Source organism: Anas acuta, chromosome 1 (genome assembly GCF_963932015.1).
Source record: "Anas acuta chromosome 1, bAnaAcu1.1, whole genome shotgun sequence".
Taxonomy (NCBI): domain Eukaryota; kingdom Metazoa; phylum Chordata; class Aves; order Anseriformes; family Anatidae; genus Anas; species Anas acuta.
Window position 1 is genome coordinate 135,819,571 of NC_088979.1, and position 25,539 is coordinate 135,845,109.

Sequence of the window (25,539 nt, forward strand, 5' to 3'; positions counted from 1 at the left end):
CTTTCCTTAACACACTTGGACTGTTTTCAGTATGAAGAACATGCAGATACAGAAATAAGGTAACCACAGTCATAAGATTCTCCTTCTTACATTTAATACAAAAGGATTACATTATTACTTAGAAGCCCTCACAACTAATGGGTACCAGGCTCTGTTAAAAGCTATGCTTCATCAGGCAGTTCCTTTACTCGGAGAGCTTATATGTCCAATTAGCGATTCCAATGATGGGTAAATGGAGAAAGTCATAAAGAGGTAAGCATACTTGTCCATACAACATAACATAACATACATACAACATAACAGTGTCAAAGTCATACAGGACTTGCATCTCTTGAAGCACAGAGCCTCACCCAGTCAATAGCTGTAGGAACACAGGGACATGGCTGATTCATGAAAGAGCAGATAACCAGACATTTACCAAGATTTACCAGGAGCAGATAACCACACATTTACCAAGCATTTCTTGGAACCATCTCATCTGTTTGTGCTCATCTTTTTTATAATACTGCTTTTCCACTCCTACCATTGTTACAGATCTTATTTCTAGGCAAAATGCATGTATAAAATATGGAAAACTTACTCTGAGTACCATTCAGCTAATTTCTTCCAGATTCCTGTCATTTCAGTTACTCCCTTTTAAAATCTCTTTGTCTTATTTTACTGCCCTCGCTAATAATAAATAAAAAGCCATGGGTAATTCTTTTGGGATTTTTAAGCTGTCAATATGGATGTTATATAGAATAGACATTCCATGTTACATACTGCAAACAATAGAAACCATGACCTTATTGCAGCTTTTCAGTACCTAAAGGGGGCTTTTAAAAAAGATAGAAAGAAACTTTTTGTTCAGTCAAATAATGACAGGATAAGAGGGAATGGCTTTAAACTAAAAGAGGGGAGATATAGATTAGAGGTTAGGAGGAAATTCTTCACTCAGAGGATGCTGAGGCACTGTAACAGGTTGCCCTGAGATGTTGTGGATTCCCCATCCCTGGAGGTGTTCAAGGCCAGGTTGGATGGAGCTCTGGGCAACCTGATCTAGTGGGTGCCATCCCTGTCCATGGTAGGGGTTTGGAACTGGATGATCTTAAAGGGTCCTTCCCCCAAGCCATTCTATGATTCTGTGAAACAAGATTCATTATATTAAGGTAAGTGTTAATATTCAAATTATATAGCAGCTGCTGTTTATTATCATAGTGCTTTATAGAAATTTTAAATACACACTGCTTGGGTAAGCATTTCCTACTTTTACCACTATGTACTACAAAAAACATTTACCCTTCACAGACTGACAGCTGAAGTCAGATACTCAGAAGTGAAACAGCAGAGATGGTTTAGTAGGGCAGGGAGGAAAACTCCCATCATAAGGACAGAACAGAGGAGAAAGGGTACTTCCCTAGAAAAACATGAGTACAGTCTATTAATCCCCTTTTCCACTGATGGAAGAAATAAAGGTCTTTCATTTTTCTCCTGTGACTGCACAGGAAGTTTCATGTTGTGTGATGAACATAGCAGTCAAAAGATTCAGCTGCTGCTGGTTTCACAAGAGCTGGTTATGATTTAACGTAGGTCAAATGCTATGGAGCTCGGCCTTCTCAAAGATTTAAGGAGGATTTCAGTATGGTCTTTGCTCACTGTGAACTCTGTGTTGTGCTTACATTGTCTTCAGTGTCTCACATGGCTCATTTAAGACTGGCTATGTCTAGAGACATAATGCCTGACAGAAGATCATAAGTACTGTGAGAGAGGATTTATATATATATATGTATATATTCTAAATCAGAAATCCAATAGTGCATGATTTTGCAGTGGTAGTGGATGTTCTTGGCTACCTATGGAATTAGAGCTAAAACTACTTTTCTGCTATGTTAAGAAGCCAACACCCTGAAACAGGTGAGGTAAGTGTGATTTCTTTTCACTACTAATGACAGCAGGTCAGCTTCAGGAAAATGCAAATCGCTTAGCTATAGACATACAAGAACTGAAGATTATTTTGTTGCTTCATATTTAAAGCATATCTTTTTGAAGCTGATGAAGGATCTCCTGAAGTAAATCAATTAAATCATCGTTTGCTTATATATATTGATTTTACATATCTATCATGTAAATACAATGAAAGTAAATAGGAATGTGATAATTTCAACATTAGCAATAATAAGTAGAAGGGGGAAAAAAAAAAAGATTAGGAAAAAAAAAAAAAGGTTATTCTTGCATAGCCAGTAGATAGCAGGCATTATCACTACAACTTCAACAACATCTCATATTAGGCTTTGGAAAAAGTAATGAGATTTTAAACCTTAAAGAAGAGACAATTTGAGAAGATGAAGATGCGGGTTGCAAAGGTTATATGTGCATGAGGATGTAAAAAGGAGGACAATTGGTGGCATTTATTTCCTAGGGGATCTAGAACTGTCCATAGGCTGCTAAGACAGCTTCCAAGTTTTGCAACTTCCTTCTAATTGTTGTTGTCCTCCTGTATTTATTTGCTGAAATTCCATCTTTTTTTCATTTCCAAAACACAAATTAAAACCACTCAAAGGACCCTTTTGAATTCACTTGGTCTGTGGCACTATATATTTTGGCCAGTGAGTGTCACTCCTTCCCACTGAATGACAAAGATGTAACTTCTAGCATAGGATAGACTGGACCTTCTTCAGATAAAGTATCATGTCCTCTTATAAAATACACCTAAAAGAACAAGCCTTTTTTTTTTTTTTTTTTTTTTTTTTTTTTTCAAGAGAGGAAGGGCTAACTTCAGAGCATCAAGATATATTCCAGTTTCAATAATTTCCTTCCCATAATTCAAATCCTAATGTAAAAACCTTTCTGGTAATGTATGTCAAGTGGAAAGTTTTTCAATTTGTATTCTACATTTTTAAGAACTTGCAGCCCACATCTAGCAACCATACTTACCGTACTAGTCATTTCTGTCAACTGCATGACACAACAGAATGATACCTGCGAAGCAACTGAAAGTGAAAGCTACATGTATTGATGAAGACAATCTTGAGACTGGCATTCAGAGCAATGCAGGCTAAGACGGTATCAACAGGAAGCAGTGTGACACCATCAAACAGTGTCATTTCATGACAGCTCAAAATAAGGACAGATGGGCTGGAGACTCCTGACTTTGATTCCAAAAATGAGAAATTATTACAGGAAGAGTAACAAGCCTGGCACAGAAACAGTAAGGGACTGTCACAAAAGCCGATATTCAGCCTGGATGCCAGGAAGCACAGGCTTGAGCAACTAATGTAGTGATGGGGAACTCAGCGGTGTCTTTGTTCAAGCAATAACAAGCCAGGCTAAGCAAGAGAAAAAGCAACTAAATTATAAGCATAAGGGCAGATGATACAGGATGGCTACAGGCTAAGTTGCAGTGAGGACAAAGTCAAAGATAATCACACACTAATGAGTGAACAAGGAAACCAAGTTCCCTACAATTGTCAGTAGCAAGAACAGCAACAGCGAAAACAAGAAAGAGAGAGAAGGAGAATGGAGAGAGAAAGAGAGAGTGAAGGAAGCTCAGTTCAAAGATAGTTCACCTAGACACCTAGAATGCAGTGAACTAGTAGTAAAGATGTTGTTCTGGTAATCTGTAATCACAGCAAAACTGTGGCACAGATAAAATAGATTTGGAGAAGAAGACCCTGCGATAATTTGTATGCAATTTGAGATGCTCTATAAGAGGGGATAGCAGTTATTGGTCTGTTGCACAGCTCGGCAGCTGTGCTCATTTTTCCTCAGCAGAAAGACATATTTTATAAAAAAATAGTTCTCTTCTTATTTATTGACTCAAAGTTACAACCAGCAAGTGTCCTCTTTGCAAATCCTAAAACTGTATCTCAGTGATTTTTCCATTTTATGTGATGGGAACCCCATATTTATTTTCCAGCTATGCAATTCATGTGAGAGAAAAAAAAAGCAGTTAATAGACATTAAATCTGCTAACAATTACCCAGACAATTGTCAGGCCCTGTGGGCACCAACCTCATCCTGTCCCCACCCTCAGGGAGATGCTCAGGGCTGGGGCTGATCTGCCCTTCTATCTGGCTGGAGTGGTGGGATGGGACCCAGCTGTAAGGGCCTGCCCTGCCGGACCCTGTGAGCCCCTGATGGCCCCAGTCTCCAGCCCCTGCGGAGCCACCGACACCATTAGTGCCCTGACAGCATCCAGTCCTCCTTCACAAGGCAAGGAAGGAGCAACTGGCCCTTCAGACCCCCTCTCTGCACTGCATTGTTGTGTCATTGCTTCCATGTCAAGCTTTTGAATTACACCGAAACAGCCACTCTTGTTGAATACTTTTCAAATCCACTGTGCTATACTGAAGCCAGCAGGATACGAAACTGCGCTTGCTGTATGCTTGCCTGCTTTCTTAGGTTGGTATCTGCTGCAGCTGCTATTACACCAAAGATGAGTTGAGTGCAACTGCTACTATGGGTAGGATTTTCACTAAAGAGGATGTGCACTCCTCCATCTTTTGCTAAATGAGTAACAGAATGCTACAGAAATCAAGGCATAACCTAAGGTTGATGGTGTCCTCACAGTGCCAAAATATCTTACAGACTAATGAGGAGTTTATTCCAAGGTAGAACATGTACTGTTAGATGCCAGAACCCAGAAATCATTTTTCACAGCTGTAATTTTACCATAATGTAGGTTTGTCTGGGATTTTCCTTGCTGACCAGCTGTTGTAATTGTTGGCTATACAAGCTGTGCTGGAAACCTAACAATTCAGTGTCTAAAAAATCATCTAAAAACTACATGCAACCCTTTATAATGCAAAATAAATAAATAAATAAATAAATAAAATAGAAACTTCTGTGCACACAGGAGGGAGAATTTAAAATTAAATTAATTAATTAATTAATTAAAAGGTTAACAAAATACATAGCAACCTTATGGAAGCCTTTATAGAAATAGTGTTTGTTTTGCTATCACTGGATTAAGACATTTCTGAAATAGATTGTATTCCACAACAGGGATGTGCTTCCCTTCATATGCAAAATGGGAGTAACTACAGCACATCTACCTCTCAAGCTGAATTAGGGGACATATAACCAGCAGATCACCCAGACTGCTAAAGATCACTTTGCTTCCTGATGTATTAATGAAAGAAAGCACAAATCCCATGATCTGACCCAGTTTTGCTAGTACTTACTGACTGCTAACTGACTCTTCATTCAAAATGAGACTATTTTGTGGGGTGTGAGACAGCCAGACAAATACATCATATATCAAGCCTGGCTCTAAGATTCTTGAGAGTGCAGATTGGATTGAAGAAAGCAGCTGGGATTGTCCAAAACACAGTTGGTTCATTATTTTATGGAAAAAAAAAAAAAAAAGAAAAAAAAGGAAAAAAAAAATTTAAAAAATAGACAAAAAAGGAAAAGAAGAGATATGCCAGTTTTAGTCTTTGTAACCTGTTTAAGATAGGCTGTTTGTATATGTCTGAAGAGTTCCCACCACTGTAAATTTCCATTCAGAACTATTATTTGATGCTTTTTCCAGCATCTGAGTCATATACATTTGCTCAAAGGACTGGAGCACTACATTTTCCTCTGCAGGAAGGAAGATGAATTCTACAAACTCTGGCAAAGAGTTACAATGAAGGATTACATAGGAAAACAAATGTGTAAAATGGCCATGGGAAAATAAAATCTCTCACTGAACTGTTTGAAGCTGTCACTTCAGGTTTTGCTATCTAATAACTTATTGTACTTCAGTTATCTTGTTTTGATGATAAAAATCTTGTTTTCTCATCTTATTTCCTTCCACATCTTTTACAGGTAAAGTGGCTATTATCTACAAAGATAATAAAGTCTGCACACCATTTTAGATGTCAAATAGGACAGAACATAACTTGTTTTGCAGCTAATACTTGTAGCTAAATTTACTTTCTGTTATAACCATAAATGGTCATTACTCCTAAAAATTAAGATTACAGGGTATGTTATTAAATTTAATGCTACTATTGCTAGCATACTTTGATAGCTTTTTTTTTTTTTTTAATGTTGGGACTGCAAATCATAAATATTTAATGAAATTTATCTACCATATTATTTTTGAGTGTTTAAACAGTGTAACTTAAAATATATATGCAATTAAATTAAAATAGATGTCCTGTCAATATAATTTTGATTCTAGGAATCATTGCATTAAATAGACATAAAACAGATTTTAGCTTGTCTCTCAAGATATAATAAGGAATCCCCAAACAGGATAATTGAAAATGTTATTAGATTTAAGCAACCTAGATGATGAACACAGACACATTCAAATAAATAAAGTTAAGCTTCTTACTGGCAAAGGCAAAAGCATTTTGAGAAGCAGATGGTGTTTGTTTTCTGTTACAGGGTCAGTTTTCATGCTTATGAGAGCTCATAATCAAATTAAGTGCTCTGTACTTTTACACACCATAAAGGAGGACAGTAAGAATTACCTGTTGACTTCCTGATGTGTTAAAAGCAAAACAAAACAAAACAAAAAATATGGTATTTTAGCTGTACATTGCAGTGACTATTTTGGAAACTATAAAACACAATGATTCCATGACAGCACAATTTTTTCCTGATTTCAGCTCCTCTCCACAATGTCATGTTTGAAAATATAATTTTAGAAATAATACACTACATCTTGCCATTTTCCATTTGAACCTACAGAGAATCTGAGACAATGAAAAGAATGCCTCAAAGCTCTGAGTGCACCGTCAGTGAGTGATCTGAGTGATCCATGAAGATCAACCCAGTTCTTTAGGTCTTCCCGTTAATGCTTCATCCCCCACTTTCCACTAGCAATCCCGTCCCCTCCTGCACTCATGGTACAAAGTCAGGCAGAATATCATGAAGCAAAGTTTCGTTTCTAAACTACTTTGTGGAAAGCTTCAGTACCTCATCAACTGGCAGGGCTATGGATCAGATTAACATTCTTGGGAACTGATGGATATCATGACTGAAACTAAAACAATGAATTTTTACAAGTACCCTTCCAAAACCAGACCTTTTAAAGGTTACAGAGATACACTGTAATAGGAACAGGGTTACTTGCAGGGCCCTGAGTTCATCAATAGGTTGTATTTACTCTGGTCAGACTTTTTGCACCCTGCTTCCTGCTCTTCAGTTTCCCTTGCCACCTTTAATTGCCCTCCACACCTTCTGGTGCTGCCTACTTGCTGCTGCATCCTGCACTGTATCTTCTCTACCACTATCTGACCAGCATGCTTATTGTACTCTATATTCCCTGTGCTATTCCACAGAACCATACAGAGGAGCCAGAGCTACATACCAGGCTGCAGGGAAAGCTGGCAGAACAGAGCAACAATGAAGGGTAAGGGAGTCCACATGACTACATATTAATGTGGAGCACAAGCGTCTTCCCTTGTATGTGCAGAGGAAAGTGAGATTCTGAGCCAGCAGGACAACAGCAGGAGTACCAGCTCAGTGGTACTAGTTTGAGAAAAGAAAAAAAAAACAGGATGCCGTCCTGAGGAATAATCTCTAACTGAATGGCGACTAATAATTTCAGCAACACTGTCATTTTTGCAGCTGTGTTTCCATCTTTCGCATGTGTGCCCATGTGTGTGCAGGGGTCAAAAGTCTGAAACTATTAAGTCACAGTAAATTAATATTGCCATGGAACCCAGGGGTCTTGTCCAATTATGAAGTTATCTAAAATGGTGAGGTGGGAGTCACGTTTTGGCTATGCATACACACACACACAAATCAGAATGTGAAGGTTCTTGTGTAGTTGCAGACAACGGGCATTAGAGGGAAATAGCTTCAAAACCCACTCTTTATTGACAAAAAAAAAAAAAAAAAAAAAAAAAAAAAAAAAAAAAAAAAGTGTTTTACAGTCTATTACATTTCAAGTATCACTGGGAAATACTGTGCAATATTATGTTTGACTCCATGTATAAATGACTGAAAAAAATGTTCAGCATGCATACACATTACTCGTTGTTACGTGGAAGATTCGAAATACAGAAAAAAATAATGTGTATATAGTATAGGCAATCAAAATAAAACTGTCTTTCTAGTACTATCGACTGAAAGTAGTGAACAAACCAAGAGTCAGTTCCATTGCTGAAGCACATACTTGACATAGTTTAGTGGAGGACTTGTTAGTGTTAGGTCAGAGGTTGGACTCGATGATCTTGAGGTCTCTTCCAACCTAGATAATTCTGTGATTCTGTGACATGTGATAATGTTTTTGTTTTGTTGGTGTTGTTTTCTTTCTCCAGGCTCTTAGAGTCTTACACTGTCCGGTAGTGAGTTCCTCCTAGTGTAAGAGGAATTCAGATCAAGGCTTTCCCAGTACAGAGAGCTCTTTTTTGATCACACCTCCCCCGAATGCTGGAAATCTCCCTCACTTGTGTCCAGGGGAGGCAGGCAAGGCACGTCTGGAGCTGAGCCCCCATGAGGTGCCATTCAGGACCCGGGGTTTACACAGCAGACCCAGGGATAGGCCTTAGCCATTGCTGGAGATAACCCTGCCACAGCAGTGGAGCTGTGTCCCAGCACGCACTGCAGGCAGCTGGAAAGAAGCCACAGAGTTGAGCTGGGCGAGCCAGCATTATCTGTGTTATGATAGAAGTGCGGGAGACAAGCAGTGGAAACCAAGGTCAAGTCCTCCCTGCTCCCCAAGTAGATCCATGCCCGTAGAAGAAACAGTCCTTTTGCACCTTTTCTTCTAATACAGTGGAACTTGCATTTCCTTCTCTCTCTGATATCTTCAGCAGTTAGTGCACACTGCTTTCATGTCTTTTTTAAGGTTATTATCCCTGTCATTAAGCCATGCACCAGAATACAGGTTAGTTTTGAGAAGTCTAACCTTTAAATATAAATAGCTTTACTAGTTGCTAACTGATCTGCTGAATTCAAGAAGCTTCAGCTTTATTGCCTCTTAAAACAGTCAGGAAACCCACAGCTACTCTGGGCAACCTATTCTAACACCTCACCACCCTCATAGTGAAGAATCTCTTCCTTATATCTAATCTAAATCTACCCTCTTTTACTAGTATTACCTCTCAAAATACCTGTATTTCTTTCCCTTGCAATTTTTCACTTTTCTGATGACAGAAACTTACTTCTTATCACCTGTTTGCAGACTTTCCCTTCCCTCTCTCAAATCAGAAAGGGAATAATCTGAGAATTACTCATTTGACTTTGGAATCTCAGTGAGCACAGTTCACACTAACAAAAGATTGGGTCACCATGCTTTTGCAAAAGAGGTTTTGCTAAATACACCGTATTTTAATATTTCTTTATTTCTATTCAATTCCTTAATCCTTACGCATACAACAAGAAAAATAAATCTTTCATGTTTTTAAACCACCATCCTTAAATCTCTTTCATGTGTTAACAAATTTAAATTAGCAGTACTAGTGCCCTGGACAGTTGATCAGCCAGTGTTAAAGGTTACAAGTGAGTGCTTCTCAGTGTCCTGAGAGCACTCTCCATTTTGGAGAGTAGACAGTGCAACTGTAAACATGTTTCTGTTGTTCCTGTAGCCAGGGACAAATTCTATGCAAGAGATTAATTGGCTAGGAGTATGTTCCACTGAAGCATACACACACTTGGAAGTAGTAGGTTAACTACAACACTGAGAGCAAAATGATGTCATGTACTTTATCAAAGGTGAACTCTTTCAAGGTCATGCTAAAACTCATTTCCATGGAAGACAAGACTAATGAAAGCTTTTAAAGTTTGAAAGGAGAAGTATTAACTAACTATTTCTCCTTTTGAGTCTTGCATCAAATAATACCATTTCTAGCAAAGACTATTTGTGCATGTGTTTTCCTTTTTTTTTTTTTTTAATCTACTGCAGATAAGTGTACTTGAAGTGATGATATATGAGATGCTTGTGGGAATGTTATCTCTTGAACAACAAAAAAGGATGGGGGAGGAGGGAACAAACTTAAAAACTGGAAGATTGAGATATACTCCTTAGCAACCAAGTACAAAATAATTTCTTTGTGGCCTTTGGGGCTTGCCAAACTTAATTGACTCTGCAAAAGTGTGCTTTGAAAGAGGAAAACATTATTAGAAGATGTGAGATCTATAATGTAAGAAAAATCAACACAAATTATTATAGGAAAGCTACTGAAATTTATAGGAAAGCTACTGAAGTCAGTAGGATTTAGATGCCTTGATTGTGAGTCAATGATGTTTTTAATACAACAAGACACATCTTCCCCTGGATGCCCTCCCTCCTTAAAACTGAGCTACTGTGACTTACTTTGCTATATAAAAGCCCTTCAGCTAGATAATTTCAAATCACAGAACCACACGGAAGGGTTGAGGTGGGAAGGGCCATCTGGAGGTTGTCTGGCCCAGACCCCTGTTCCAGCAGGGCCACCCAGAGTAGGCTGACCAGGACCACGTCCTGGTGGCTTTTGAAGATCAGCAAGGAGGGGACTCCACAACCTCTCTGAGCTGCCTGTGCCAGTGCTCTTTCACCCACACAGCACAGAGGGGCTCCTGATGTTCAGAGGTCTGAACAGACTGTCCTGTCTACCAGTTTGTGCCCACCGCTTCTTGTCCCCTGGCACTGGGCACTGATGAAAAGAACCTTGGTCTGTCCTCTTTGCACCCTCCCTTCAGGTATTTACACACAAATGTTTTAGTTGTGTCTCCAGTTTAAATTGTAACAAAAAAAAATATTTTTTTTTTCCCGCTTTCTTAGATGAATTCTTTATCCTATCTATTGTTCGTTCCAGCAAGCTGTGAAGGCAAAATGAACTAACACAGTGGGGCAGAAGAAATCCAGTTGTTTCAGATGGAGATAAATTACAGTAAAAAGAGATTAGACTGAGGGTAGTACGTTCAGGTAAATCTATGTGCAATTACATCTGAGCTTCAGCTTCCTTCTTGCTGATAGTCAACCAAGTTGTCCAGTCCAGGCTGATAGCTTTAAGATAGTCTGTTGTTAGGGAGAACAAATGAGTTTAGCCACCAGAAAATAGTATGAAGTATTCTAAAGGTATAGGTTGCTTTTTATTTCAGGTGGCTATTATGAGACAGACATATTAAGGTGGGCATTCAATTTCTTCATGTTATAAAAGTGCAAGGTATTCTCATTCCTGAGTGTGTGAATCAATTCAATTTCTTCTAAACGCAATTCAACTGCTTTATGTTCAATAGCCATGTGTTTCTATGAAACATTCCTGCTAGTCTAAGTAAAGCCTCATTCCAATTGCTTATGTATTTTTGTTACCGAAGACTTTTCTGACTAAGTCATAAAGAGAAGAAGAATTTGCCTGTGTGCCTCTGTAGGCAAGTTTCAATGTCTTTCTGTCCTCTCACAGATTTATTTCCAGTTTCCTGGGCTTGATGTTTTGTTGAAAGATTTTGTGCTTGTATATATGTGATCATACACAAATTAGAGTTGGTTGGAAAATTTGGTAAAGGAACAATTTTCTGCTGAAAATACCAATATGTTAAAATTAGAAAGTAGTCTGGGAATGTGTTGGTTTCAGCAGAACTGGAGAAGGAGACCAGACAGGTTTAATAGAAACTTGCCTAGCTTTGGACTCTGCTAACTGGCAGTCTGCCTGGCAGGGAATTGGGCATATCTGACTTTCTGTTTTGCCTCAGAATAAAATATTTTCATGGATTTGAAGCCTTCAACCAAAGGAAAATTCTAGCTATAATATGGGTATACTGAGGATATCTATTTTCAGTTCTGTAGGTTGCAGCCAAAAAACCCTGATAGCCCAATTGCATGTAACATGAAATTGTCCATCTGGTTCCAATCAGAAGGCAACTGAAAAGGACCCAGTGTGTGTGTGTCTGTTCAGGCTAAAATCTTATGAGTCTTGATTTTTGGTGGGAAGGAAAGATACTTGTTTGTTTTCTGTGGACATGACAGATGATGTTTTTGAATGCTTCTAACCTACAATACTGCTTTCTGTCCTTGCATAAACTCTTCCACAAACTTTTCTTTCTGCCTTGGATCTACAGCTGTCTGCATTGCACTGCTACGTTTTTTTTTGTTTGTTTGTTTGTTTTTCTGAGAGCTAAGTTAACTTCAGCTTTGGTTGTACTGCATATTCCTGAACTCACCTCAGGGCATGCCAGCATTCAGATCATGGAATATCTACAGGGAGTATACCTTAGGTCCACGTCAGTAGAATATTACAGGAGCATTAACCAGAGAAATATAGAAAGATATTTGGTGTCCTGATTGTTGCTAATGACATGAAAAGAGAAAGAAAGCTGTAATCTAGACAAGTAATTTCAGTTCTGTTCACTCTTAAATACCTGGAATAAGCACCTGATAAAAGTAATAGAAAGTGGATAGAGAGGGAGGGAAGACTGGCTGTAGCAGTTGGGGAAGGTAAAGGAGACCAAGAATTAAATAAAAATGCCCTACTGGATATGACCAGTGGTCCATCTAGCCCAGCACTCTGAATGACAATTGGTGAGAGAAAATACTGTTTAGGAGGTGCACATGAATCTGGCCATTTTTGCAGTCCATTACTCTTCCATTTCACCATTCCCTTTCAGAACTGTGAATGCTTTCTATATACACAACAAACAATTGTAGCAAGATTCAATAGGTCACTATCCACCAGAGAGGGAAATACTTTTTTTTTTTTTTTCTGTATTAAACTCATTTCCTACTTTTGTTGTTTGCCCCTTGTTCCCATAGTCTGGGATTTGGTAAACAACAATTCATGATTCAGTTTACCCATCTCTTCATAGTGTACATGTCAGAAAATGTGAAAGGGAGGTAGAGTAGCAAAAGGAAGAGAAATTATGGAAAGAGTATAAGGAAATAACACAAATTGAAAGCAAGGGAATCATATAGTGAAATGTATAAAGATAAAAGAAGAGCATTCAGACCAGCGAATGGAAGACAGAAAAAGAGATTTGGACCCTAAGATAAACTGCAAGGCAGAAACAGGATGTACATTCACCATTGCTTCACAAGTTTAAAAGCAGCATGTCAGTACCTTTACAGTGAAAGAATAAAATTGCTTTCCATAGCAAAAGTTTACATCAAATTTGTTGCATTTTGCTGTTGCAGTAACCAGAGGCCAGAATATCTTTTTAATTTGCAACAGCTCCTGGCTTTTTTTTGTTTTCAGGTTTGTGAAAAAAAACAGATTTATTTGTTTCAAAACAAATTAAGAAGTTGATCATGAAGACTTAGGAGATCTGCTATTAGCTTAGTCATTAAAATACTACCCTTCTAAATATATTTTGAGGATCAAACTTCTGTAACTTTCTTTAATACTGCCAGAAATATCAACTTGGCAAAGAGATGTCTGTCCACATATAGTCTAGACATATCAATTCTATATTTTTCTTTCTCTGCCATAAACCTCTTGAATGTAATATACATGTCTCATGATCTAATGCACACAGCTACTATGGAACTTTCTAATTTTATGTCACTCTTTGAAACTTTCACTTGTTAGTTTTTGACTACTGTTGCTTTGAAAAATAAAACTAAATAATTCTCAAAGTTTTGTTAGAGTTTTAAAATGCTTCATGATGAGTCAGACATAATCAGCAGTACATTTACCTTAAAAAAAAAAAAAAAAAAAAAAGGGTTTCTAATGGTACTTTTACTCTTTTTCCAGAATTACTGGAATTCTTGCAATTATTATGTAAAAATTGACTTGTTATTATAATTTATAATTATATTACAGTGAATTATCATTATAATTAGGTCTTTGCTGTGAATCAGTAATTTTTGGCATACAAAATGGGATTTTTCAGCTTTTTTATTTTTAAAGCACACAAATTGATACAATACCAATTATCTTCAATAAATGAATGAAACAAACAAACAAAAATAAATAAATTGATTATTTGTCAGGTTCTACTCAGGAATACTATCCAGAAACTAAGTTGACCAAGCTATTGGTTTTGAGGCATCTCAGTTAATTATTGCCAGTACTTCAGTGTCTTTCAGATGGGGATAATCTTGTCCTATGTGCTTTAGAAGCAATTAGTATTTCTAAAACACCTAGAAAATCAACAAAAGGATTTACACACATACGTTGCTATTCTGTATGCTTCTTGGGACCTTTGAGCTACATGTGTATGAATTATCACAAACCAGCTTGGATCAATAGTTGATACCCTTTCTGTTCAACTCACAGCATGAGCAATCATAGCAAAAGATCTCTTACTTCAAATTATGAAACCATGAATATGAATCAACTGACCAAAGATCTGTTATTTTTAAAGCCATGCTTCACATTAGTAATAAGCACTTTACATTTTTAAAGTATTTAATATATCTGCTGCTCTTTAAAGAACACTAAGATTTGGATTTTGCCTTTTCTTTGAGTTTAGCTCGTACTAGGTCAAAACTGGTAGAATACATTCATGCATTACAATTGTCAGAAGCACTGATTTTAGAGAAACCTTTTATTCAGTGTCCTGGAATTCCTAGGGTTTAAGCTTCCTGATTCAATTGAGTGCCTGTATCTTCCAATGATGTCTATGGTGTTGTTTGTCTTTTTTGCTTTTATCTCTGTATGTCCTGTTATCAGAACAGTTAGATGTCCTTTCCTTCCCCGGGCACAGGAATCAAGCTTCCATTCTGATTATGTATCAAGCTTGGCACACTAGGTCTTTATAAAAGAGACCTAAACCACTTCTTCAAACATTCACAGAAATTGTTCATCATATAACAACATGACTTTATGATCAGTTTTTATGATTCTGCTATATTTACCATTGAATTTTGCTGTGAAACAAGAAAATCAGGAAGTTTTGACATGCGTTTTCATGTCACATTGTCTTTTGATACAAATTCATAGGGACAGGAAATTATGACCACCACTCACAGAGTAACACTGACCTCTTTGCAGTACTTAATGTTCCTTAACTTCTGTATTAAAAAGGTGAGAGAATAAATACATCTAATAACGCTGTGCAAATATATCCAGCATTAAGTTAATGCCAGCTTGTTGATTATCATAAAGATGTCTGAAGCACTCTTCTTGAACTTGATGTGAAGTAGAGTCCACAATTTAATGAGCAATTGTAACATTAGCATCAAGAAATGTCTTTTTACTTTGTTGCATTCTGTACAGTTTTTCCACAAAAGTGTAACTAATTTCCATCAACAGCATCATATCAATGCCACACTGCAGTATTTGTTTTCACTATAGAAACAAATGGCTTCTCTATAGAAACAACATTAGCCTGCGGGGATGTTAATGCATATTCATTGCATGGTCTATTACAAAATTGAGCTTCTAGAATAAGATGGATTGAATTTCTTACATAAATGATGGAAAAAGTCATCAATAATTTTAAAAAATTAAAATAAAACTTACGTAGCCTGTGGCTTTGTACTCTGTGGTTAGGTTATTCTGTGCCTAAAAAGAAGATCAGATCAAAGTTCTTCCTTAGGAACTTTCGTAACATCTCTCTCTTGAAAAGGCTCTTTGGTTCCAAATAATCTAATTGAGCTCCAAGTGAAGTGTTTTCATCTTTGAACTTATTAATTTTTCTTTCCTCTATCCAACTGCTTATTTTAACAAAACTTGAAGAAACTTAATACCTCTGACACGTCTCATCCTCTGTCAATATTTGCTGAAACTCGCCAACTGGCTCAAAATTTTCTGGTAAGTAACTTTCAGGCAGACACACTCAGACAGTGTGGTTGCATAAACCTCATTTCCTTAGGAAAAGAAGCTAAAAATTAATGACTATTCCCATATATTTTTAGAACAGCCCAATCCTGGGACTTTACAGAATCCTAAAGATAATTCTGTTTAACATCAGTGTGCCTCTATTAGCAACTTAATCCATTCCATTTCATAATCCAGTTGAACAGGCAACCCTAAGCAGTAAGAGGAACATGTCACTTTAATAAAATTAATAGTTCTTTAATTTCTTCTCTTTAATTCTGTGCAACTTTTGGTACCTGAGGTTTATCATCATAGACAAGATATCATCTTAAGGCAAATGGTGTATAGATGAAAAGTAGTAGCTGGAGGAGTTCTAAACTGGAAAACTTGTCAGTTCAATTTCTTTGTAAAATATCCAAATAAATAACAGTTATGCTGGCAAAAACATCCTGAATCCAATAATAATAAAAAGGCCTAACTTACCCTTATGAAAGCACATCATGTCCAGACCTAAGCTTTGACATCAAGGTCAAAAACAAAATCTTGAAAGCAATCATATGCTTATAATTACTCTGAACTTTAGCTGTTGCTAGTGTTGGTCATATTAAAGTCACATCATTGGAAAAAGCAAAATATCTTCTTGCATTCTAGAGATAATTGTGGGAAGGACAGATATGGGAATTTGACAGTCCCTTTGAGATAAACAGATACGAATAGCAGGCTATAGGTTTCATTTACTGATAAAGACAGAACACTATGCTAACTTACTTGCTAAATATATTCGGTTTCTCTGAGAGCTGTTATACCTGAAGAACCAAAAAAAAAACAAAACAAAACAAAAAAAAAAGCACCCCAGCATTATTAAAAGGAACCAGATTCATATTTTTGCCTTTTAATGTTCTTTACATCAGCAGCTGTAGGACAAACAAAAACAGAACATCAACCAGAATGGTGGCTCTTTGCATCAATGGTAGTTCTTTTGCATTAACAGAACCTGACCGCAGTGTTTCTTACATGAAGAAGGTGCGAAAAATTAAAAAAAAAATTAAAGAGAAAATTTCATTTTTTATTTTGCCCCAGTGATCTCAATTCTCTTGAATTCTCAATTCTTTGTGCTATGCATGCTGAAGATTTCCTTACATAGTACCTCTACCACAGGAAAAAACTCTTAGCAAATCAGCCAAATTTTTTCAAATATGTTCTTGTTCTTCTGTTCCCTCCTCCCAAAGTTATAAACTATACAACGTTTTCATATATTTGTAAGGACCATTCATTTTTAAGTTATTCAACAGTCATTCCTTATTTCCGTTCTTTTCAACAAAATGCCAGGAATGTGCTATGTGTGTACGCATACCTGTCTCTCAATGAAGAAGCTATGGGAGTCAGTACGAAGGAGGAGAGGTGTAACAAAGCAAACTTAGGGCTTGTTTTCATATGCAACTGAGCCAACATCATCATTCTCTGGTGACAAAAAGGACAGCTCTCATTCATCCCATTGCAGTTTTGGCCAACTGATTTGGACTGGCTCCAGCACTAGTTACACCCTTTGTCGAGATGCTCTAACTTCTTAAGGTATCAAAAGCTACCCATTCTTTTGCTGAATTAGTGAGTTCACTTAGTGAATTATTTCATGATTTCACTTAGTGAAATTACTGAATTTCAGTGATTTCAGTGAGTTTACTTAGCTTAGGACGGCTACAAAAAGTGGCAGAAACAGCATGCATTGTGGCAGAAGTGTGTGGCCAGGGGAGAAGGGAACCTTCCCCTGGTGGTAATGGTAACCTATTATACCAACTGTGAAACCATACCCTAGGAAGGACATTTTCCTTATCTTTCCCATGCAATAAGTCCTGATGAGCGATTCAAAACAATAGCCATTATCCTCTCTGAGTCACTATTTGGAGTCTTTCTCCCATAAATCTTAAGAAAGCCTGGAGTAAAGGGTTTGTTGCTATGCAAAGTCTGCATTTGTCAAGTGTTTTGCAGTCAAACCAGGTGGTCTGCAGTACTTGCCAGATGACTTTCAGTGTGTTACTTTGCAATTATTTTGTACAGTTTTATTTAACAGGTGACTATGGCCCTCTAGGAGCACTAAGAGAACAAGAGTGGACAGTACTTAGAGATGCTGAATGTGTATAACTAACCTGAGAGAAGGCCATCCTCTTTTTGCTACTGGACTAGGTTTCTTCTGGCATAACAAGATGAACTGTCTCAGTGCTCCAAGGATAGCCAAGGACAGATAAATTTGAATGGCAAGGAGCAAGCTGAATAGCTGAGGCAAATGAGGGAAGCAGAACCAGAGGTGGTTGGTTAGCAATGGGCTGTTAGATCAGCTCACCCCATCCCACAGGAAGCTATGGGATATAAAGATCGGTCTAGCTTTTAAATGAGAACAAGGTCTAACACTCATTTAACAAGTGGTGAAACCAGCACAAAATAACCTTGAACAGCTGCAAGTTCTCAAATTTTTGCAGTGTTACACGACAAGAAAGTGGCAGGCCTGAGAACACATTTTAAGAGTCCCTCTCATGGGCCTCCCTCTTGCCTTAGACTTGCCTCCGTTTTCAACCAGCCTGCGGTTTCTCTACTGACTGCCAGCAAGTCTTCCAGCTGTGCTAACTCCAGCAGTGATGCTGACATCCGTTCACTAAGAACTGGAAAAAGACCAACAGCTCCTTTTGTATCTCCCTGCAGTCATTACTTCTTCTTCACTATTGACTTGGATGAGATTCAAACCAATTGCCTATGGGTGAAAGGTTCCTTCTCCTGTCTTGAATTCCATGCTCCCTCTTTCCCCTAGCTTCCAGCTTCCAGCTGTTGTCTCCTACCCCTTCTTCCTCCCAGTGAAACTCTGTGAGTTTCAGCTGTCCCACAATTCCAGCACCTTGTGCCTGGCCAGCTTTCTGATCTCCAAAAGCTGCTAGACCTTGATTGTCCTTCCCACCTAAGTATGCTTCTCTTTGTTCTTGAGCTAGCCTGCTCTTTACCCCTTTTCCTCCAGTTTCAGCATCACTGGCACCAGTCTCAATTTCTACGACAATCAAACTTAGGCTTCTATCTCTGTCTCAGGTTCTCATCTATCCCTGTTTCATCAGACTCAGCGTAGCAATTTGTTCTGTTTCTTCGCTTCTCAAAGAGCTACACACCCAGGTTCCCTCTAAGCTTCTGGCTTTTATCTACAAAGTTTGGTTAGCCGGGCAACAGCAGCTGAAAATCATGCTTCAGGATGTTCTAGAGAAATGGAAAAGATAATGCAAGGGAGTTGGACTGCAGTGAGTGAAAAGAACAGGGCAGATCTGAAGGGAAAAGGTACTGTGGATCCACCTTGCTTGCCGAAATACAGGAGCAGTTAGCCTCAGTACACATTTGTGCAAGCTTGTTTGTTTTCTTCCTGGGGCCTGAGTAGGTGCAGCTGTGCAGCACAGGGCTGCACACCAATGCAGACATAGCCTTAGGCTGACACAAGATGTCCTCTGTCACTCACATTCAGAAGAAATTAACATATGAAAGGAAACCTTTACTTTTTCTCCCTGAATACAAGTGAAACCATATGGTTCTCTTCCCTTCAGTCACCACTTATGTGTATGAATGCATATGGCTGCACATATAGTACACCTTTTACTTCAAAAGGCCTGAGTTGCACCTCCTGCTACTTGTTCTATGCCTCTATAAACATGGCAGAGGAACCAGACCATCTCCACCCCTTGTCTATGGCCAAGGTGGCCTTGTCTATGGCCAAGGTGGCCTCCAAAGGCTTGGAAACATTCTCCAATCACAATTATGCACTAGCACTTTAATCATATACATTGGAATCTGGTTTTGGTTTATGATCATTGCTATCTGTTATCTAAACAAAACACACACAGAAAGAACGAACACCATATTCTAAAATATCATTGAACCATTTGCCATTCCATTTGTAATTATATATAAGTATATATGTTTCAGAAAAGTAAACACATATTCTTCACATGAATAAGGCTCCACTTACAGTTAAATGATTTAAATGTGTGGACTTGCCAAGTAACTTCATTACCATGCATAACTTATCACCAATACATAAGAATAAGAAAATTACATATTGCACTTTTTGTTCAAAAGATAAAATATGATGGTTCTACTCTGGTATCTTCACATGAGGCTGTGATTTAAACAAGTGATAGTTGAACTTAGAAATCAAATGCAAGCCAGGTATGCACTTCTTTTTCTGGAATGAGGACCATATGGCAAACAGCTGTACTCTAACATATATTGATATCTAATACCTTAAGGGTCTTACTTGGCAGCAAGAACAGGTTGGTTATGATCAATGTATTGCTTTTGCATGTCACAGCTGTTTCTGAAGCCCTCGCCTCTTTCTAACTTGTCATTGTGATCCTCTACCTTGTTCTTCATGCTTTCAGAAACTCAGTATTTCACAGTATTTCCTGTGAAGCTGAAAATCACCCAAGTGAGAAGATTTACAGGATTGGAAGGGGGAATTCTCAAGAAAACCCATTCAATCTATGAATCATGTTGTTTTCAAACAATGATTTTAGCCTGGAATAACTCCACTAAAATAACACTAATTTCAGATTTAATTAGGCAAAAATACTTTCATTTTCTAACAAGCATTATCTTGAGAAAGATGAGATTATTTTGGTAATTTCAGAACACAGAAGGAGCATCACTTCCTAGAGCACTTGCTCTTCCCTCTCTTTGCCTGTTTTCATAAAAGTTAGATTCTCTGTAGCAGAACTGGCTCCTGATCAGAACAGATTCCAGCCCTGCCTGGACACAAACTACGCATAGGTTTGTACTTGAGTTATTGAGTCCTTCTGGCATGTGAAGGACAAAAGGACAATTAAGGGACACTGTTGCTCCCCCAGGCTACACACATTTCAACTACATAGTTGGAAGATTGGAGTTGTTATAAAATAGTCATTGTCATCATAAGAGTGAATCTACATGAATTGCAACAAAACCACAGATATAACAGAGGAAACATTCTTTAAAAATGTTACATTTTGTTCTCATTACAAAGTTAATTGTACTTTAGATCAGCACTTTATTGCTTTAAAAATGTTTAATGACATTTAATGTTATATCTGTTCTTTCCAAAACAGACACTTGTTATATAAATGAACATACCATGTAGTTATTGGGATAATTATTAGGACAAAGATACTTAAGACAAAATGTTGGTTAATTTTTTTCCTTTTAAGCAATCCTAAAGAAAAAGCTTTTCAGAACAGAGCCAATTTACATATTCTTTCATTTAAGTTAGAAACCCTTATACTCTTTAAAATATAAAACTGAAAATCTGCTAAAAATAGCAACTTTTTTTCCAGTTTTCCAGTACGGATTGATGAGATGTTGGTGTTTGTGTGTGTGTTTGTGTAGTTTTCTGTTTGTTTAGGGTTTAAATGTCCCTTGCAGAGTATAAGTACCTATTAAAGGTCATCTTTAGTCTGAGATAAAAGTAATGCAGAAGATGACACAATTGCATTTCAATAAGGTTAATAAACCCTAACCTGAAATAGGCTTAAATCATGACATATTCAAATCTACAGAAACTGCACCTGTTTAAGCCCTAGGAATAATTGCATAGTATAAGCCTATTCCTTGAATAACATTTAATGAATCAAAACACCATTTTAAAAAAGCCAAAGGTATGAAAGGAAACAAATATTGGTAGGACCATCCATTTTACACCAAATAGAAGCATTAAAAGTCACTTTTAAAATTACTGTGTCTTTCTCTGAGTAGCTTCTGATTGCAGTAACTGATGTTTTTTTCCAAAATGCAGTCAGGCCATAGAAAAGTATACCTGGAATGAACAGAATAATTTCAACACTCCGTATTTCTTCAGGACATATAATTACTAATTGATAAAAGCAAGGACTTCTGGCACATTTTGCATTCACTGTAGCCAGTGAAACTTCTGCTTGACTTAGTGAGAGAATGACTGGACCCTTTCTGCAGCAAAGATGATAAATTATCATTACTGTTTAGTAACATTCAAAATAGTACTTGAGGTCTTGCTAAACAGACAACATAAGCAGCTTAGAGAAAAAGGTAGCAGCTGTAATAATTTGTTAACTGCTGCTTCACAATGGTTAATAGGAACCTTAATGTTCTCCTTGCATGTACTATGTACTGGGTATAATGAAAATTTTTTTGCTAAATTTCTACTCGATACATGTTCACACCTGTAAACTAATTTAAAATAGTAATGTTGTGATTAGATGTTTGACCAACAGATTATGTGTTTTGGCACCTCAGCATGAGCTAAACACACATAAAAATGTGATAGGTCTGATCATATCACATGCTAAAAACTGCAGTATCTGAAGCTAGAACCATGTGAAGTAGCTAAGGCAGCAGTAAGTGCTGCCATGAGCATATCAGACTTCATCTTTGAATTAGCACAGATTCAGTGTACATCTTTGAAGACAGATATCAAGAATAGACACTGCTCCTTTGGAAATGTTAGTGGATGTAGTGGCTGTTTGTTTGTGAAACTGACTTTTCCCTTCCCACTTTCAATGGGATTATTCATAGAACTACAGTTTTCAGCCTTGGAGCTAACATACTGTGACTTCTAGCTAATCAAGGGGACAGTTTCAAATTTTTCTTAAACCAAAGATTGCATAAAAATCTAGGTACTTACACAGTAAAGTGATAGATAAAACACTTCCATCCACTGGGTCTCTCCAGGAAGTTGTAGACATTTCCCTGTGTACTAGTTTTAGTTGAGTAACGGCTGTGGAAACACTTTGCTGTACAGGCCCTGTGGACTTCACTTGCTGTCACGACTGAAGCCTTCATGCCTTCCTTGGGGTTACAGGGAATTCCAGATCCATTATTCACTGGGGCATATGGACCCAGTGCCACCGAAGAGTACTGCATGTTGCTTGAGCTCCCCCTGACTTTCAGCAAGGTTGCATATTTCCTATTTCCATTCAGACTACTAAGCTGGGAAGTGGAGCCTTGGATCTGTCCACAGAGGTTGTACATTGAGTGCCCAATGGTTTCTCCATTATCACAGGACATTCTTTAGCAACGCGCAGGTATTACTAACCCTGATCAATATTTAAAATCATAGAAGAAGGTATTGTATATCCTCCTTGCCCAGAGCGTTCTCCAGCAGCTGATAAGGTGACTTTCTGCTTTTATCATGGACCTTCTCTGTGACACGAGCGTGTGAGCTGTCAGCCTGTCACCGGCTGTCACTGAGAACCTCTGAAATTAAATAAGGACAACTTATTAGACAAACTATACATGCTAGGGACCAGATGTAATGGGCTAGAAAAGGAGAGAGATTAAGATTTTTTGAGAGAAAAAGAAAATTAAGAATCAAAGTTACATTTTTAAAGGAAAAAGCTTAAAACTATTAAAATGCTGCAACATCACAAACTGCAGCAGAGTTGTCTTGAGAGCTGATCCCATGATATTATTTTAAGCCAAGCAGATCTTGAATTGTCCTGTTTAGACATGGAACTGTGATATTTTCCCAGCATTTATAAAATTACTGTTGCCTGAAGCACACTAAATGGAGGTTTTGAACTTCAGCACCTACATAGCAAGATATCTTACCTAGAAAGCCAATGTTACAGAAAGATTTTAAGAATAAAATAAATTATTTCAATCCCCTCATGAGAGCTGATCTTGCAATCCACTGTACTCAGATACAATTTTTCCTCACATGTAAACAGGAGTATGCCATTAATGCTAAATATCATTGGGAGGTTAATATTGTCACAAGGGAAAAGATCAAAGATGTCTGGCCTGATTCTTGATTTTCTTCAAGCCATTTAAAGTTTGCTGCTAACTTTGCTATTCTCTAGGTATTTTCTTGAGACAATAGAACAGAAAATAATTCTCTTATAGTTCAGTATATATTGGTCATGAGACAGACCTAGATTGCTGCTAATATACAGATATGAGCAGTAATATTAATCTTTTTGACAGACTGAGAGCAGCTCTCTCTGAAGTGTCAGTATTTGTATTGCCTTGTTTCTTACACACAACCATGAAAAGTTTCCTTATTCAAAATTCTTCAGTAAAATGAAAATGTTATGAAAGTTTTAAAAATATTAGAGGTATAATGAAAGATACTTTTAACTTCAAAGCACCAGGTACTGCTGATGTTAATGTCAAAATTATGTTTGTAATGTGATATTGTAATGTACTGTGTCATCCACAATCTAAAGCTCCTATACCTTGGGGTTGCATCTCACTGCTCTGCCATCAGAAGAGACTCACACCCATACTTTGAGTTATTTAGCCTCATCAAAACTGAGGGAGAGAGAAAAGTTTCCTTTGTCCCCTCGTTTTAAATTACGATTATTTTCTGTTGCTTAAACATCCTCTTGCATAACAGATAAACTTCCATTGAAGTACATAGAAACAAGTCCTCTTAAATTACTCTATAAAATTTTTACATGGGGTACTGGGGTTGTTACAATGTGCTCATTTCTTAACACCGGTAATGGTAAAATGGACTGATGTGCTTCTACATTAATCCTACAGCAGATAGAGAAATGCTTCCTTTCCCTCATCTGTTCTCTTAACGATGAAAAACTGTCAGAAATAAACAATAAAGCAAAACCACAAAGCCCCTCAGCCAAGCTGACCTAAAGCAATAAAACAACATCTGCCAGAAGTTCACTCCCTCTGTATCATTTGTTTTATGGTGCTGAGGCTACCTCAACAATTAACCAGCACTTGTCAATGTAGCCTTAGCAGGGACTGGCTACCCAGCTGTTGCAAACAAAACTGCCTGAAACACATTTGCTAGCCTGCTTAATCACAACAGGGGATCCCACAAAATCAGAAATAAAGCACAGGGAAAAAAAAAAAAAAAAAGCAATAGTACCTACGCTCCTGTTGTGTGTCCCTCTATTCCTTTTCTTTGTTGCTCCCTCAGCTCTATATGGCAGATTCTCTGGATAGGTGCAGGCAGAGCTGCTGCCTAGCTCTGCCTCGTGGCTTATCAAGTCCCACCCTGACGAATCCAGGGTCCCTCCCTTTTATCTGCCGTATTTGGCTGCTCTTGGAAAAGGCAAAGAAAGAACTGTACGACACTTCTGACAATTTACTTGTGCTTCTTCCTGTTGTCAAAACCAGCAATCACAAGCAACAACTTAATTTTACTGAGGATCATCTTGCCCACTCTGTTTCTTATCTGCATACACTTAATTGCAACTGGTTAATATTAGCATTTCTTTACTTCACACCTTTTACAATTTGAATTTGGTGTTGGTTCAAGCTAGCAGGAGGCTCTGCAGCACCAGAATATAATATTCCAGATAGTACCAGTGGGCCATTGAAAAGGACTGATACCCAGTTGGAGCCTGAGAAATCCTTCACTAGGTTTTTGCTCATGTTTCCTCCTTGAAATGCCTTCCACATCAATTAATAACTTCTCTGCTGTATTAACTTTTCCCAATGGTAATTTCCTAAATGCAAAAACTATTACCTAGTCTAACCTCTGACCTCTCCCAAATACAACTGTTCAAGCTGTAAATAATTAATCAAAGTGTGCAGGGGAAAAAAAAAATAATCTGAAAACAAACAAATCAACCAACCAATATAACCAATACACAACTTGGATATTTTATGGTTTAAAATCTGTTTATTCTGAGGGAAAAGTAGAATACACTTACAGTTTTAATGTGAATGTGGAAACTCAACATATGAGCAGCTAGTCTGAAATCACTGAAAAAAAAAAACAAAAAAAAAACATAAAATGGGACATCTGACTTTTATTTTTTGACTAGGCAAAATAAAATGATTTCGTGTTTAGTTTTTAACAGTTCTCTCTGCACTTTTCCTTTCTGAACTCCAGATAAACACCTTTCTAGCAAATATGTTAAGAAGAGCACTCAGCCATAGAACAGTTTTCAATCCACGTAATGTGCACTATGAATACCAATATTTTTCATTGCAAGGACAT

General features: G+C 37.5%; 2 protein-coding genes across 11 annotated transcripts in view; one reads left to right on the forward strand and one right to left on the reverse strand.

Annotated features, from left to right (window-relative positions):
• The window catches only part of LOC137843444 (potassium voltage-gated channel subfamily KQT member 1-like), a 519,382-nt gene extending 494,782 nt beyond the window's left edge, over positions 1-24,600 (reverse strand). For 9 of the 10 annotated variants that reach the window (XM_068658766.1, XM_068658757.1, XM_068658748.1 and 6 more), the window contains exons 1-2: positions 24,460-24,600; positions 22,252-22,823 (exon numbers count right to left, since the gene is read on the reverse strand). In XM_068658766.1, coding sequence (XP_068514867.1) covers positions 22,252-22,634 — 383 coding nt within the window. In that variant the 5' untranslated portion in view covers positions 22,635-22,823; positions 24,460-24,600. The remainder of the gene's footprint in view (positions 1-22,251; positions 22,824-24,459) is intronic. The other variant, XM_068658723.1, reaches the window with a different exon arrangement.
• Positions 1,851-25,539, forward strand: part of MRPS35 (mitochondrial ribosomal protein S35) — a 54,533-nt gene continuing 30,844 nt past the window's right edge. The window contains exon 1 of the mRNA XM_068658821.1: positions 1,851-1,893. Within this exon, the coding sequence (XP_068514922.1) occupies positions 1,866-1,893 (28 nt within the window). The 5' untranslated portion in view covers positions 1,851-1,865. The remainder of the gene's footprint in view (positions 1,894-25,539) is intronic.